The 18,768-nt window shown below is 38.9% G+C and overlaps 1 protein-coding gene across 19 annotated transcripts in view; it reads right to left on the bottom strand.

Annotated features, from left to right (window-relative positions):
* Positions 1–18,768, bottom strand: part of LOC109099898 (neurexin-1a) — a 172,055-nt gene that overhangs the window by 24,125 nt on the left and 129,162 nt on the right. For all 19 annotated transcript variants that reach the window (XM_042767632.1, XM_042767644.1, XM_042767640.1 and 16 more), the window contains one exon: positions 13,149–13,330. In XM_042767632.1, the coding sequence (XP_042623566.1) occupies positions 13,149–13,330 (182 nt within the window). The remainder of the gene's footprint in view (positions 1–13,148; positions 13,331–18,768) is intronic.

Below are 18,768 nucleotides of genomic sequence, written 5' to 3'. Positions count from 1 at the left end.
GCAGCTATACTCCATCTTAACTGGCAGAATAACAGATGTACCGAATTTATTGAGGACCAAACAAGGTGATAGTTTATCAGCCTGTGCACAATTTCTCCTGACAGCACAATGCATCAGAAAGATTTAACACCACTTTAATTCACCAGCAAAAGGCGACATTCATATTTAATAACAAAAATATCCATAATTTATGTTTTAAACATGAAGGAAATGGATAGTAATAAAGAAACTGGCAAGTATTTTTCTCCATTTTAGCAGTTTTGCTATTCTCTTTTGATAATAATTAGTGGGGATATATTTGTTATGTCTGTGTATATAGAGAGAATATTATGGTTTTGGTTCAGACATTTAGTAAATATTACATGAAATCAAATTTAGTGTGTATTATTGTATTTGCAATGTGATATGTAAGTGATGTACGGGTTAATAAATCCTGACAGGTTGATCAGGACACCATCGTGCAGCGGGAGGGTCTTGTATCACCCTAAAATCGTTTATTTTAGATTAATGACCGGTTGACTGTACACCATCCTGCTCATTACATGATTACTTACCAATTAAAGAAATAAATGGACATGAAATATTGATTTCAGTTGAAAGTATTTAATTACAAGAATGAAAATGCTGCGTGATATGAGAGACATACTGTAGCTGATACCTTCTACAATGTTCAATTAAACAGCTCAATGCTAATTATACAAAAACACTATATAGCTTTATAGAATACTGCGATTCAAAAATTGTAATAAATGACCGCTACAATGTATAACTGCCTGTTGTCAAAGGCAATTGATATCCTGCATAGCTGTGCAAGTTTCATGTCTCTCGTATCACTCGTGTCCTCTTACTTCTCATATCTTAAAATAATTTAAACTCAATCCCCTTTGAATCAATTCTGCAGGGTGATACAAAACCCCTCAGCTTTGTGTGGGGTTCTGATATATAATGTATAAAACAACACCGATGGAAAGACATAAACTTACATGCTACATTAATGGCAAAACAATATTACCAGCAGCAATCCGTAATTTTAAAGAGGGTGGCACAACGGCTGCAGATGTCAAAATAAAATTTACTGTGTCACACATCAAGCCTTGTAAACTAAATAATACTACTTTTTCATTAAATCACAAGCTAAAAACTATATCAACAAGTATGGAGGTAAATCAGTAGCTAAACTCGAGAGGTTGGACATCTGAATGTGAGAACTTGTCATTTTAACATTCGTATTTGTAAGTTGAAATTTACACTCACAGCTCTGATGTGAAAAGCTGAATCTTTCAATTTGCACACACAGACACAATGATCAAACACCCGTGTTTTGAATTGGAAGTTGTATATTAATAGTCACAAATGTGTAAAATGACATACACAAATGTTTACGACATATTTACTTTTGCACTTTACTTCAGTTTCGCTGCACAACGTCAAGTCGGCACTTACAACCTCTCAGATCTGGCAGTACGAGTTCAAATCCTAGCGCTCTGACTTTTGCTACTCTTTTTGCAGTATTCCTGTTGCAAAACTCACTTGTGCACTTGTATATGCAGATGTGAGAGCGCAGAGCCAGGGGCGGGGCTTTGGTGCGAATGAAGACATTTTATTGGTCGATGCCTGACCAATGAACAACGCCAGCCATCGCGACTTGCCAAGAAAGAAATTTGTGTTTTATTTTATGCATATGTATCAGTTAGGCCTATTTGTATATCCTAAGCTTTTACATGATTTTAAGACAGTGCATTCATTTTGTCATTCAGGTATTATCTAGTAGACAAATAATGCAACATCTTTCATATGTATATCCCACTGCATATTGCAGAGTAATATCGCTGCACCAGAGCAGCTGAGAAACAGTTGTGACATGCTTTGATCTCACCGCCACGCGGTCATGTGGAGCTATCAATAGTACTAAACATCTCGCGCTGTCAACCTATTTGAATGGGATTAATCAGGACAGACAGCGGTTTCACTATATTTGCAGCGATTTTTAGTAATTATTAACACATAATGTACATTGATTGTGCATGGCTGACTACGCTTAGCATTTTATTCTGGAGATGAAACAGTATTATATTCGCATTTGCATACTCCTTAGCAGTCAAATGTGATCAAAACACCTTCAGTGGAACTTTTAACCAATAAAATAACTGTACTACATAGCTCTTACATAGCTCTTACTTAGCTCAGTCCTGTTTAGTTAATTTGAAGAGATTATGATACTAAATAATATGCGCAATAATTATGATCCATGAATGACCATTTAAAATATAACAATTTCTAATATGCTTATTATTTATATTACAATAAGTGTAGTATTTAGGGTTAAAATAGAGAAAATGTTTTTAAAATTCCAGTGCAAAGAGGCAAATTAGAGGCATTTGGTGTCCAGAAAAGATAATATTCATATGTAATGCCATTGTTTAACCACTAGATGGCCTTATTGATGTTTAATAAATAGATGTATTTAGCTCTACTCTAGTTGCTCAAAACAGTATTGCTGGTCATAACTGCTTATTTTTTAGGTTTTGCTTTTTAATGTACATTTAGACATTATCAAACACTCGATTTTTATAAGCTTTTTTTTATGTTGCATTTAAAAAGGTTCATTACGGACAAGCAAATTAGGAATTTAATCCAATGAAGAAATTTAAATTATTTTTACAAAAATAATAAAAACAACAGAGTTATGTTGCAATTCTGGTACAGCGATATGCAGTGGGATATACATATGAAAGATGTTGCATTATTTGTCTACCAGTTAATACCTGAATGACAAAATGAATGCAGTGTCTTAAAATCCTGTAAAAGCTAAGGATATTCAGTGAAAATACTTTGCAGTGTTTTACAAATAACTGATACATATGTATGAAATAAAACATTTCTTTCTTGGCATGTCGCGGTGGCTGGCGTTGTTCATTGGTCAGGCATCGACCAATAAAATGTCTTCATTCGCACCAAAGCCCCACCCCTGGCTCTGCGCTCTCACATCTGCATATACAAGTGCACAAGTGAGTTTTGCAACAGGAATACTGCAAAAAGAGTAGCAAAAGTCAGAGCGCTAGGATTTGAACTCGTACTGCCAGATCTGAGAGGTTGTAAGTGCCGACTTGACGTTGTGCAGCGAAACTGAAGTAAAGTGCAAAAGTAAATATGTCGTAAACATTTGTGTATGTCATTTTACACATTTGTGACTATTAATATACAACTTCCAATTCAAAACACGGGTGTTTGATCATTGTCTGTGTGTGCAAATTGAAAGATTCAGCTTTTCACATCAGAGCTGTGAGTGTAAATTTCAACTTACAAATACGAATGTTAATATGACAAGTTCTCACATTCAGATGTCCAACCTCTCGAGTTTAGCTACTGATTTACCTCCATAAACAAGCCTGCAGGCAGATAACATAATCGAATCACAGGAAATCACAGGAAAAAAAATAACCTTATAAGATTTTCCCCCTTCAAATCAGTGCCTCAAGGCAATATGCTGGTCATACAGAATAATGTGTGACAGTCTCACTGAAACGGAATCTAATCTGTATTCTGATGCGGCGCTTGTCATTTTCAGTGTAAATTCTCATCAATGCATGTTTCTGTCTTATTAATGCGAGCAGTGAGAGTGAAATTATTCCGTGTGCTTCACTTCCACACCACTAGATGGCCTCAATCCTTAATGGTTTCCTATTTGATGCAGCTCAGTGGTTGTGTTGTCTTTTGCTAATTACAATAAAACGCATTCATGTGCACACAATCTCTTCTCATGAAAGTGCATGCTAATAATACTCACTCGATCCACTTGGTGCTTGTCTTATATAAAACCGTAACTATGCCCACTCTTTGCTCTGCTTGATGACCTGCGTGCCTACATGCACTACTTGGTTAACTAAAAACTTGTTGTAAACTTGTTATGAACGCTATTACAAGCCTGCACATGAGTGCAAGCAATCGTGCAAATTATTATTTGACATATTTACGACAGATGAAGGCCATTAGTTTCAAAAAACTGAAATAGGCTGCTGTGGGAACGTGTGGTCCTTTCGATTGATTTGTTGCAGATTGCAAAAGCTACATGTGGCATTTGAAAATAATGAAATGAGGTGTGCATGAGAAGATCCCTTTGTGAATTCCCCTAATTCACACCTATCTGCAGGAAGAGAGCAAGCAGAGGACAAATCTCAACACCAGACTTCATTATACCCTCCCAGGAGATGTGTGTTTTTGTCTAGAGCTCTCTTTTTTTGACACACACACACACACACACACACACACACACACACACACACACACACACACACACACACACACACACCCCCATGTTGTCATCTCCAGCTGGGCAGAAGCTGGATGTTCCTTCCGCCTCTCACACCTCATAATGAAGACAGACTCTGCCTGTTAGCCCTATCCTCTTTCCATCACAGGGAACAATGGGGCAGTGTCTCCTTCACCCTCCTCTGCGCTCTCTAACAGTTTTTCTCCAGGGCCAATCTCTCACTCCCTGCCCATCTTTTCAGCTTTGTGGTCAGAGAAGTGATGTGAGAGCTTGGCCTGCATTCCAACGGGCTGTTACATGCCACGCCCCCTTCTAATTGGAGAACGACCTCTCTTTCACCCTTCCATCCAGGCCGTCCCTTCGGGTAGCTGACCTCATCCTTCATTCTGTGTTTGGTGGCTGGGACCAACACCAAGGGTGGCAGGCCTTTTGAAAACTCTGTAATGACAGCGTTGAATCAACCCCATCCTGGCCAGGGGGGACGTGGACATGGTAATGAAGTTTGTAAGCATTTAAGTTAGTTCTGACTTGTATGAGTGGGTTTGGACTTTTGCAGGGGTCTTCGTCCTGCAACTTAAAGTGGGCATAGTTTAAGAGAGACACCCAACGTCCTACATTCAGTCCCGGGTGTGATAATGTCCCAGTTTCGCAGAATTTTCTGTTTAAAAGAAGAAAAAAAGGCGGCTCTATTATGAATGCCTCAGGGGCTAAACATACGGGAGGGGAGAGCAAAAGTGAGCCGTGACACCAAATCCCAGATTATCACAGAATAACAAATGTTTTGGGTGCTGTGCTCAGGATTTTGTGTTCACTAAATGATCCCTAAAGCGAGCAAAGGATGGGGTGTCATTTAAAAGGAAGGCCTGGTTCCACACGGCTGCCTCTCGGCCGTTCCTGTCCATCTCCAGCTTCGTGTCACCTCTCCACCGAGACCTGCACTGCAGCTCTAAATATAAAGAACTAATACAACTGGATTCTCATTAGACTCAATGGGGGTTGTTATAGCAACACTGTTCTCTAGAGTTCTCTCGTTTCTTGTAGGCAATTAGATGCCAACCATGGTGCCATCCTGATTGACAGAGCTGTTCATCTACTCTGGAACTGCAACGACCTCCTCTTGCCAGACACAAAAATAATTCAGTTGTTCTGAACTTGAGAATATATATTTTAGAGCAGTAGGTTTCTTGTGCTTAAAAATATACTTGTTAGCAAATATTTATTTATTACTTAAGGCAAGACACCACAGGTGAAAAAAAATAAAAAAAAATAATAATCATCACCTTACTTCCCAATTTTCATATTTTTCACAGTACATTAAGTTAATACATTTTGTATTACATATTTTAAAAAAATGTTATGTTTAAATATGAAAATGAGGCATTACCTAATTAAAAATACACTAATTTACAGACCTGAAATCTGGAATATTTGATAAATCTAGGTTCAGATTTCATGTTTTGTTGATATCTTAGAGCTAAATGTTTTCAGAGAGGGGATTTTGAATATTTTTAATCACTTAAAAAAAAAAAGTCAACAGCCAGAAAAAAAATAAATGAACAAACGCCTCTGTAAAAACTTTAAGAATATAGATAGGAATAAAACTGGAAAGTTTGCAGTATCTAAGCGCTACTAAAGTGGAGATTTCTGGCTTAGTGCTTAAGAAGAAGAAGAAGAAAAAAAACTCATTTAGAGAAAATGGCCTTTAAAGATATGTATTGTAATTTAAATCTACAGACATAAATAGATAAAGTGTAATAAAGTGTGTATTTTGGAATGAAGAAGACAAGTTACTAAAGCCAAATAGCCCACAATTTCAAATTGATCATTGCTTTAAAAAACAATTGCCTGTGGGGCCTTGCCTTAAAGTGGCAGTTTACCAAGCGGCGGAATTTCCAAAAATGGAAATTCTATCATCATTTACTCACCCTAATGTCATTCCAAACCTGAAACACAAGCTGTGAAAAAGATATTTCAGAAATGTAACTGTTTTTCTCTATATAATGAATGTCAATGGGGTCCAAATCCACCCCACTGACTTCAACATACCTTCTTTTGTGTTCCACAAAGAAAATTGCACTGGTTTGGAAAAACATACGGGTGAGTAAATGACGACAATTTTCATTTTTGCGTGAACTATCCTTCTAAGCTCTAAATAAATCGATGCAATAACTGTGATATTAGAAAAAGGCAGAACATTCCATCAAGAGGAGCCAAACACACACACACACACACACAAACACACACACACACACACACACACACACACACACACACACACACACACACACACACACACACACACACACACACACACACACAAAGGTCTGGGACAGTTACTCCGGAAACCTGGAGGACAGAAGAGCCACTAATGATGTGTCTTATTTTAGGAAAAGGTGCAGGCAGAAGCTTATGGAGTATGACGGAGTGTGTGCCACAGCGGGGATGCTGATCTGCCATGGCATTCAGCTTAAATGAGCTGGTGCATCCAGGAAACCTCAGCCACTTTACATAAAGAGCCTCTCAGTAATGCTCAAGCTAATACCAAGGGAATGCGCTTAATTGGATAGAACACCCAGACATGCAATATACGCTCTCATAAATAACTTGTGTTTGATATTAGATCAAAATATCACACCGTGTGTGACACGCTCCAGAGAGCATGTGCCCTTATGTTTGAGTACTGCAGGTTTGGTGTAACAGATAAATTTGTTGTGTCCGCAGAATAATTCCACTTTGGCAAGCAGTTCTTGTTGTTTCACCTCCTCCTCCTCCTTTCTTTGTGTCTCTCTCTCCCGCTCTAGTATTCGCTTGCTCTCGCAATCTCTCTTTATCGTCTGGTAAGGACTGGATCTGGTGAGATCATGAATCTTTTTGGCAGCAGAGAATTCTTTTCCAAGTTCGCTAACAACTGAAAATAGCACTCTGTCCTAGTTCCTCTCGAACCTGAAAACCAAATGCATTCTATGGGCGTTGTCTACTACAGAAGATATCCAAGAACTCATGCACATTGTCATTGTCACTGGTGCGACTTCCTGAGAAAAAAAACAACAACAACAAACAAATACAAGTGCTGACCTGAATGCAATATCTCTCGCAGACAATATCATTTCATATTACAATCGACAAATCCACGTCAGACTGGCGCACTGCTATTTTTGTAGTGATCCTTGTCAACCCGTCACTGGGCTTCAATAGTAACACGTTCTTTCATGCACTGACTCTAATCTGAAGAAAAAAGCGTGGTAAACATTTTTTTTTTAAAAAAGCAAAAGAACGAGTGGGCTGAGTTTGTCACAAAGAGAGCATTTAAAAGAACACCTGTCTCTTTTATTTTGATGAATAAATTTAAATATTCGGCTTTTACTTCTGCTGCCATCTGTCTGCTTATCCTTTCAGATACTAAAGATAGCAAAGGCACAGTTTGCCATATGGCGCACTTATTCAAGGAAAAATGGCTGACGAAGACCAAACATTAAATCGTCTGTGACAAGTCAAACTGTTTTCCACACCACTCGTAAATTGTATAATGACCTGGCATATAGTTTGACGGTATGTAAAAATGACAGAGTGCATGAGTGACTTATACTCAAATTATGCGGGTAAGTGGAGAGAGGAAACAAGTGTCGCTGGGTTTCAACTGAGAGAAACAAAATGGCATTTTTCCAAAGCACTGGCTGTTTCCATCTAAGCTGCTGGGTGGAGACAGGCTTAGTCTGCACTGACGGTATGAGGTCAGAAGACATTTGCTGTCACTCAGAGCCATGTCACACTTCACTCATGTCTGACCAGGTATGTCCTGCCCACTCAGACACAAGTGAAGCAGAAAATCAGCATCTGTCGCTCTCTTTCACTTTCACCACCATCTAAATGTGAGTGAGTGTGCGTGCATATGTGAGCATATGAGCCTCTCGGGCTGCCCGAGTCACTTTGACTGGAGACATCAAAAATATATACAAAAATATACAACAAAATATGGAAAAAAAAAAAGGATTCATATGGATCTAATATCAATTTCCCTATTTTAAAGGAACAGTTCACCCGAAAATGGAAAAATGATGCTCTAAAACAACAAAGATGCAGCATAATCTTATCATGAAACTGGTCCAGATGAATTGTGTTCTATATTCTAAACAGTAGTCAACATTTGAAGTGAAAGTTCATCAAAGTTGTCCTAAGACAAGAATGGGTATTGTTATGGTTTTAGGACAACTTTGGGTTTTGATCCACTTCAAATGTTGACTACTGTATAGTCTTCTGCTGCCATATGTTTTGCCAAATGAAAGTCTGAAATTTGAAACTATGAAAGTTAAGTTAATACACTGATCTTTTCTTCTGCTGAAGAATTTGAATGGACTACATACACACAACTGTTCAAATTTAAGTTTTTTTTTTTTTTTTTAATTCATGCTTTTATTTAGAATGCAAGGGCATATTACACTGATCAAAAGTGACAGTAAAGACTTCTACATAATAAATGCTGCTCTTTTGAACTTTCTATTCATCAAAGAATCTTGAAAATACTATCACAGTTTCCACAAAAAATATTAAGCAGCACAACTGTTTTCAACAGATAAAAATGAAAAATGTTTCTTGGGCACCAAATCAACATATTAGAATGATTTCTGAAGGATTGTGTGAGACATTAAAGACTGAAATAATGACTGCTGAAAATTCAGCTTTGCTATCACAGAGATAAATTACATTTTAAAACATATTCAAATAGAAAATAATTTTAAAATGGTAATAATATTTCTGTATATTTTATCAAATAATTGCACCCAACATTAAAAAATTTAAACTTTTGAATGGTAGTGTCATATGAACAAGTTGCATATACTACAAAAAAATGGCACTTTGATGCTTTAAAATATTGGTTCTCTCATCACAAATATCTTAAGTGGTAATGACACCACTACATTCAAGACTGTGATATTATATGGCTCATAAATACTGGGAATATAAGCATACAAGTCACACTAACCACTTTGAAGATCATTCTGTGATGCTTTTTTCACAGTTGTTTAGTCTCCATTCATTTTCATTGTATTCTTCAAAAATTCACACTTTGTGCATCACGGAAGAATGAGTGATACGAGTGTTTTGAGTGCTCTATCCCTTTAACTATCCCATGTCCAATGTGCCCATTCTGCTATCATCGACATCTCAGCACAGGTGCTCTCTGAAAGCTTCCCTTCACATCCTTTCTCTCCTTCTCTCTCACACACATTCTCTATCCCCTTGTCAGTACTACTGTTCACACCTCTGTACCTAACACTGCTGTGTTAGCTGTGATCGTCACCATTCTTCATTTGGACTGATGTGCTCATTAGACTGCCCGCATGCTCACACACACAATCATTTGGCATCGAGAGTGTAAGAGGTCAGAAAGTGCTAATGATTTGGTCAAACCCCAGGAGTATAATCACTTGGCTTTGACTCGATTACAGTCATCATCCATTTCTTCTTCGCTCCTGTCCTGCTTGGCGCCTTGCAAGACTGCCACAAATGGCCAGGCGGTCTGCAGGGCATTTGGCCATGGGTTCCAGCAGCTGGCAAGCTCATCCTGAGCAGAAGAAATATATTTAATAGGCCATTACCCCTAAAAATGTGATGTTATGCTGAGTGAAAGAATGTGTACCATTTTTTTCTTTTTCTGTACAGTGCCTGTCTCACCATTCCTTACAGTTCTCACTCTCCATCTTGTTATTTCTCTCTCTCTCTCTCTCGCTCTCTCTCGCTCTCTCTCTCTGCATGAGCAAGTGGCTCAATGATTTGGGGTGAACAATGACTAATGATAATCCCCAGTGATGGTGATATGATGAGATTTAAATGAACTCTGTCACAAGTGTTTAGGGTCATAAGCAGAAACGGGGCGCGGGGGGAGGGACGCCACTGTCTTGTTTGAAAAATCAGGACATCAAGGGCCGCTCATTAACATGGTCAATGATCCTAAGTTAATTCACTTTCAGAAAGGCAGTCTCTGGATAATGATATCCTCCCAGAGTACAGACAGGTTTATCAAAACATTCCGTTACATCACTGAACAGTCTCGCCATTAATGTCAATACTGACATACTTAATCTTGTCAGTGCCTAAATATAATTAACGGAAAATGGAAGGGAACCCCCCCCCCCATTAATTATGGGGTAAAATTGGTACTAGATATATGTTTTATGGATGGTTAGCGATGTAGGTACAGCTAATTTACCCTCCTACACAAGGCTGATTCATTTAGTAAATACCTTTTATGCTGGCTTAGCAGTCATCAGTCCAACAAGCATCAAAAATGGCAGACGTAGCACTGCAGAGACTCCACCAGTCACACATTAGAATTAGCCTAGATATCCACCGCTAATCGCATCAAGACATTAAGGGGCCTTTAATTTGCTCATAAACATTCCCTGCCATCCCTATGCCAAAAAGCCATATATCAGTCATGGATGCCTGATTAATTGTCATGCGAATATATGGAAATATATCATCTGTGATAATCTTAATTACAGGCATTATGTAAAGTGTTACATATCTAGGGCTTATGCAACTCCTGCGAGCTCATTTCAAGACGTATTTCACGAAGACATCACTGCTACCTACCACCTTGCATTCTAAAGCACATATCTGAACTGGGAAGCGAGGAACACAATGTTCAGAGTACATGAGATGGTAAATCATAACCCACAGCACAGTCTACTAAGGCATTTGATATCATTCTTGTGCTCTGAGCTTCTGTGATTTTGCCGATTGATAACACATACCGAAGCAACATGTCCGTGCTGCAAATTCACACAGGGCACAGGGCATGCCAACTAAACCTACCTACTGTTGCTACTTTAGCTTCTCGTGGAGAAAATGTCTTTTATTATAGGAACGGTTCACTAGAAATAAAATTATGTCATGAAAATGGCGTTAAAATATGAATTTCTTTCTTCCGTGAAACAGAAAATCTGAAATTCTGAATAACGTGCTGGTTGCACTTTCCATGCAATTAAAAAATGATGGGGACTGAAGCTTCAAAATGAACACAAAAGGATCATAAAATCATAAAATGATAGACAAACCTATTTTTTTCAGTGTTATTTTGAAGCTTGACAACCCCAGTTCTCATTTACTTGTATTTTATTGAATAGAACTGTTAGGATACTCTTTAAAAAAAAATACTTATTGTGTGTGTGTGTGTGTGTGTGTGTGTGTGTGTTTAAAGAGAAAATTAAATTTGAAATTTTAAACAAGATGAAGTTTTCATTTTTAGGTGAACTACCCCTTTAAATAAAAACGTGAAGTACATCAGACACCAGCACGCATTGTAAACTCCAGGGCTCAGCTGGAGAAATCATTACCTCACCGAGCTCGGAACGCATTTGCTGAGGCAGTCATGCAACAGTCACACCATGATGCCACCCCTGAGAGAGAGAGCTGATTCTTCTGGGAATCAAGTTTGTGATTACAGCAGGAGTGGGCGTCAAAAAAATAGAACGCATGAAAAATAAATAAATAAAAACACATACAACTCTTCGAAGCTCAGTGCCAAACACTTTTCCATCCCCCTTTCCTCCACATCCTCCACCTCCCACTCCTCCAGCACAGCATGTCATAGGAAATGCGGGTTCTATCAAATAGCATCCTCTGAGCAAGCACTGGTAGCGCCTTCTATTCTGAACATTATACAGATTTTATTCATGAGGGCGGTCTGAGGCGCTGGAACTTTCTAAAACAGACCAGCACTTGGAGTGTTGGAGGAGGCGTAGAACACTATGATTACCCTAATGATCATTCACAGGGCTCGTCGGGAGCATGATTTTCTGTGAATTTCTACTCTAGGGTTTATGTGAAAATGAATGAACAGCAGGGGTTCTCAGGGGAATCTGTGCAGGTTTGAGCAAGTTTAAACAGTTGGGACCAAAAGTCCATATTGACCATATTGAAAATCTGGGATTTTTTTTATTTTTTTTTTCATTTAAACCTTGGAAATAAAGTTTTAAATGTTTGAAACATTAAAATCAAAATAGAAATTCTGACATAAAATGAATAATAACTACCATCTACACTATAAAATTATTTTTCTATGTCAAAATTCCAAGTTTAAATCAATGTGTGATTCTTTGTAATTATTTGAAAAATTTAGTAACAATTTCTAAATAAAAATTAAACACCAAATTTTCATGACAGAAAATGTAAAAAAATATTTTTCAGAGTTGAAAATAAAAAAGATTTTTGGCGTACATTTTACAAGAAAATACTATTTCAGTCTTCCAAGTTTAAATCAATGCTATTTGCCGATTCGTTGTAATTATTTGTGAAATTTAGTAACAATTTCTGAGTAAAAATAGTTTAAACACACAATTTTCATAACATAAAATGTAACAAAAAATATATATACATATATTAATAAAAAAAACAAATTAATATAAAACAAGGGAGTACATTTTAGAAGAAAATACTCACTCTTTCTATTTCAAAATTCCAAGTTTAAATCATGTTACTTTTTCAATTATTTGATATGTTTTCTGAGAGAAAATAGTTTCAAGTTCAATATTATTTAAGTGTATTCAGGATTCTGCAATACTTCTTTGTCTAAATGACTATATTTGTGGCATCTATCATGCGACTCTTTGCACAGACGGTCAGATGTTCTTTCAACTCACTGGATAATTCTCAAATAATGCTGGATAACATGATCATCAGGTCTGACACAAACTTGTGGAATTCATGCAGTTTGTTGCTGCTGCATTAAAAAAATGGGTTTGTAATAAATACCAAGAAAATCTGTAATACATGTAAATTATTTAAATAAAATTTTCACTTGAATTATGATTTTCACTAGTGGCTTCAAACTTTGTGACCCAACAGTTAAGTGTGTGTTTGTTTCTGTAAGACTCACAATCTGAAGCTGCAGGTAGTCTCCCAGGCCAGAAGAGCTGTCCACCCTAACCAGCACTGCATCCTTCTGCTGGGTGCTAAAGCCGACAGCCAGTCGGTCAGCTCGTGTGCTCGGTCTGTCGTTGGGCGGCCATGTGTACACAATGAGCCCTCCATCACGTCCAAATATGTATGTGGTTCCCGCTGCAGAACGAGAAAGAGAGATAAACATAATATTAAGTGTAAGAACATCAAAATAAGTGGGAAAAGTATTTCCATGTATATGCATGGCTCTGCTCCATTACATAAAGTGCGGGAGTATCTTGATGAACCCATCAGAGTGCCAGACAGCCCCTGCTGGTCCCTGATTGGCTAAATTATAGGCCTTATCTGACCCTCGGTACGCTGATGTCACCAGGAGCACCTGTGTCTGCCGAAGCATGAGCTAAACAGAGTCGCTCTTGCTACAACCACTCAAAGCACGCAACCCCCCATCCGAGCCCAGGGCTGATTGAGCTGATTACAGCCACTCTCTTCACCCGCCGACACACCGGACAATCAATCCAACCCCTCAGCCCCCAGCCCAGTGCCTACTTCTGCATGCATTTATTCTGCCAAAGGTGGGCAAACACAGCACAGACCAGACAGCTATTCCTGCTCAGCGAGATGCAAGCTAATGCCTGATGGAGCTAATTACAGTGTCAGAGGCAGGTAGCTTACTGTGAGCAGGGTCACTGTGATTCAACGCCTGCAGGAAGGTTTCAATGGGAAATCAACGTAGCTTTTTGCATCAAGAGATAGAGAGAAACACTACTAATGGAGCTGATCTCATTAACTGGAGGACTGCGCAAGCTCTTTTGATTAGGCGTGACTTCAATAGCAATACAGGGCGAAAACGCTTCGATTGTGGCAGGTGCAGTCGGGATAGTGTTCGCAGAGCAAAGAGCTCATCAACCTCAAGATAACAGCCTCGGGAGATGCGAGACGCACTTCAACACTCTCCTCTCTGCGGAGTGTGACTGCTGCGCTTCTGAGCTCCAGATGCAGATAAGATGGGCGGCGAAGCAGCACAGGGAAAAAAACCCAGAGGAGGCTGGAGCTCTCAGAAGAGCAAAGTGCTGAGAGTGGTTTCAAAAGGGCTGGGTTATTTCCTGGCACATTTCTCTATTTGTAGAGCCGTGCTCATTAGCTCCACTCTGTGTGATTTTCACCAGTGGGCTCTCGCCGGGCCCCTTGAATGCATCTCAATGAGACTGTTTCACACCGTGTCAGCAATCAGCTTGACCCCCTCCGAAAACAACACCCTCGGGGCAGGCACATTCGCTTACACAGGTACACAAATGTTCAGGAGCGCTCACGGATTCACACGCAAACTAATGCCTGGTTAGTGATGACTCTCTTGTCGGGCTTGTTTGAAATGCAGGGAAATGAGCTCTGCTCATTAGCGGGGCTCAGATGGTTGAACTTCACACACACATATGCGCACAGGCCATCATGGATGTGAAGCGGACAGGGAGAGTGAATGGATGAGATTTCGGCTCTGTTGAAATCTGTTTCGTGTGAACCGATACGGCTGCCTGCCTCATATCTGTCGCTCAGTATGACTGCAATTCACAGCTGTGGGTGAGTGAATGGATTTGCCCAGGAAGGGAAGCGTAAAGCTGTGCAGAGATTTATGGGCACAAATGGGTAATGCACAGTGTACTGAAAGTTACAATCAGCGCAATCAACTTTTAAAAATACAAGATGACATCTGACTCATAAATGCATTTGTAGGGATAGTTCACCCAAAAATGAAAATTCAGGCATCATTTACTTACCCTCATGTCCTTCCAAACATCTATGACTTTTTTTTTCTTTTGTGAACGACAAATAATATTTTTTTTAGAATTTTGAAGAATGTCTCCCTTATTTTGTCTATACAGTGGAAGTCAGTGGTGTCCAAAAAACCCAACTGTATAGGCAAATAAAACAAATAGACATTATTCAAAATGTCTAAATTGTAAGGTATCCTTGTTAGAGAGTAATTACACAAATAAATACTGAGTGATATTATTAACAACATGTAGTTACTATAGGGTTAGGATTTTGTTGAGGATCAGTTGCTTGTAATTATGCAAAATTATACAGTTATACACTGTGAAATAAAGTGTTTCCATATCTTATGTTGTGTTTCCCGGAAGAAAAGAAAGTCTCGCAGGCATGGAACGACATGAAGGTGGGTAAATAATGACATTTTTGGGCCAACTAACCCATTCAAGGGACAACAGATCATAAAATAAATTCCTAACAGAGTGATTAGTGCTTCAATCAGAGGGCACTGACTGAACATTATCCATTTTTTTTTAATGCAGCCACTGATTAAGTAAATAAATGAGCATGAATTATTGATTGTGCTGAAATATGCTAAAATAATTTTGTCATAAAGAGACTGTAAAGTGCTATGAAAGACAAAGAGCTGTGAATTAATTCTCTTGAAATACCCGCTGTATTCTTGGAAGCACGGTATAGTGACACATTCTTCAAAACCAAGATGTGTTGCAAAAGTGGGAAATGTGGGTTCGAATCTGGCCTGTCAAGTTTTGATCCTATTCTGCCCTTTTCTCTCCATCATTTCCTGTCATGTCTCCACATTCACTATCAGTGAAATGGTGAAATGCTGAAAATATCTGCTGGATTCTGTGTTTGTGCAGTTGGCTCTTATCCCGACTACTCGGGAGCTTCTCCAAGACACCCTCTTTTCTTTCTTTCATTCATTTCTTATCTCCCTCAGCCTGACTTTTCACTCCCATCCCTGAAGTGGTTAAGGAGCTTGCTGCCCTCCCTCTAACGGGGTTAAACCTCTTCTCTGAAAACTATTTTCTGATGCTGTTAAATGAGGCAGGCTCTTTGTGCAAGCCAGACCATTAGCCCCTTAAATATGTTCAATCATCTTGGCTGGGTGGACAGCTGGGTCTGGGTTTTAAAGAAGACCCTCGCTACCTAACAACCGTGTGGGTCTTTCCACTCCAGCACCCTTCTAAGGTCAATCAGCAGGAACAAGCAAAGGAGAGAGGGCCGATTGCCGCCCCATAGAAAGCTGTGTGTGAATGCTTGAGAGAGCTGTTCTAATGAGATAGATATTACCTGGCCCTCTGGAATCCCATCATAGCTGTAATCTCCTTTATGTGCTGGTGAAATTAAATTACGCACCAGCTTCTTCTTCTGCCAGGGTCTTGGAGGCTCCATATGGATCCCTCTCCACTTTTATTCACAAACTAAAATACTACTTTTGCTTAAAGGAATAGTTCATCCAAAAATGAACATTCTGTCATCATTTATTAGCTCCCATGCTGTTGGCATACAGGTTTGAAAAACATGAGGGTGATTAAATAATAACAGAATGTTCATTTTTCAGTTAATTATACCTTTAAGACTCTTTATTTGCATAACACTGCAAAAGTTCCTGTTAATGTAGCCGATCGACTAGCATATGTGACCCTGGACCAAAAAAGTGGTCGCTGGGGTATATTTGTAGCAGTAGCCAAAAATAAATGTATGGGTCGAAATTATTGATTTTTCTTTTATGCCAAAAATCATTAGGATAATAAGAAAATGTCATGTTCCATGAAGATATTTTGTAAATTTCCTACCGTAAATATATCAAAACTTAATTTTTGATTAGTAATATGCATAGCTAAGAACTTCATTTAGACAACTTTAAAGGCGATTTTCTCAATATTTTGATTTTTTTGCACCCTCAGATTCTAGATTTTCAAATAGTTGCATCTCGGCCAAATATTGTCCGATCCTAACAAACCATACATCATTTGAAGGCTTATCTCTTCACCTTTCAGATGATGTATAAATCTCAGTTTCAAAAAATGGACCCTTATGGTTTTGTGGTCCAGGGTTACATATGTGCTTTGACACATTGAGACATAATGAGTTCGAATCTGTTGTGTAATTTCCCGATCCCCTCGTCCCCTCTTCAAACTATAATTTCATACATAAAAGAAGTTATGAGGATGGAAAAATTCATATTTTATCATCTGATTTCTCGGATCCATGTTTAAATGTAAAATCAGTGACATCCAATACAGTCATTGTCTTGGGGACTTATACGCAGCAAATCATACTGCTGAAAACACAATATTTATAAGCTGTGCTGACTTTCCATCAATAAACATTTCAGATACACAAAACATTGTGCTCGTGTCTTGGAATGGGAAATGAATTGAGCTCCCACTCTATTCTGCTTCATGTCCCTAGATGCCTCTTTCCTTAGAACAGATGCATTGTGAGGGCCCTGGCAGTTTGGTCTAAAATTACGGTGCATTGTGTTGGGTTGCCCACCTCCTACTTGCATGCAAGAATGAGGAACATCAGTCAAACTCTGCAGGGTTGGAGTCATTCACCCGGTGGGCAAACACACATACACATGCACACACACTACAATACAGTTCTGCACATCAAATGTGTACACGTAAGTACACACACTCACACGCAAACACACATGCACCCCACTGATATGAAAATGCTGTCAAAATAAACAGATGGCAAAGTGAAGACCCCACACAGAGAAGTATACGAAAATCTAAAAGTAACACTTCAAACCACCAAAAATGAAATGGCATGCTGTACTGTAACCTTCACTCAAGTCTCAAGAGCATTGCAAGTTACTTATGAAATATATTAGCTTAATTTGAATTATATGAATTGAACAATTTACATTACATTTCTAAATGTCTTAGAATACTGTACAGTTTGTCCCCTGCAACTATAAATATAATTCATATTCTCCCCCCATATTCTCCCTATATTTAAAAATTTTCAAACTGTAAATTCTTCTGTTTGTTTCCAGGTAAAAAAAAAAAAAAAGTTTCTGGACCCCACTGTATGTTTTACAGGTATGTGGTGTATTGTTTTCTGTGTGTTTTGCTAGCTTATCCACCTGGCAGGTTATGGCCAGAAAACTGTTTTTGTTTCATTATGCTGAGAAGAATAGGTGTGTGTGTGTGTGGGCAAGAGTGAGTGTGCTGATGGTTTTTTATGTGAAGCAATTATAATGTTTACGTGAAATATGAGTCTGTGACATTGTATTTGTTTATTAAACATTCAGTGCGAGCTGTGCTGCAACTACAAAACTGAGGCTTCTGCAATAATAAACAGGCAATTAAAAAGTGAATTACTGCAGCTTCAATTACCAGACTGACACCACAGCGCTCCACACCAACTGGGTAATTACAGGCAACAGCTCGAGCGGAACACTGGCCAACCTAAGAGGGTGTGGATGTGTAGATGAATGTGTGTATCTGAATGGCCGTTATCTTCCACAGAAACAGCAAGATAGAAGCGTTCGTAAATTTGACTGCAGTTTCTCCCTCCCTCCCTCTCCAAGAATCGACTTAAGACGCAGGTTTCAAAACGAGACGTCATGTTAATGACGGGTCTAGCGCAACGCATGGTTTTATTGTCTACCCGTGAAGGAATCCTCCGGCTGACTGACAGAGACTCCATCTCCAGTTGGGAGAGATTTTAGGACCTATGGTGGGTGGGTGGTTGGCTGCCTCGGGAAGCAGTCGAGAGTCCACGTGGACAGCTCTACTACTGTTCAGTTCCTGCACGCCTCATGGGTTTGATTTTTACATGCATCATTGGCA

This window comes from Cyprinus carpio, chromosome A12, assembly GCF_018340385.1.
Source record: "Cyprinus carpio isolate SPL01 chromosome A12, ASM1834038v1, whole genome shotgun sequence".
NCBI lineage: Eukaryota > Metazoa > Chordata > Actinopteri > Cypriniformes > Cyprinidae > Cyprinus > Cyprinus carpio.
The sequence above is the reverse complement of the archived record's forward strand: the minus strand, read 5'-3'. Positions and strand labels throughout refer to the sequence as shown.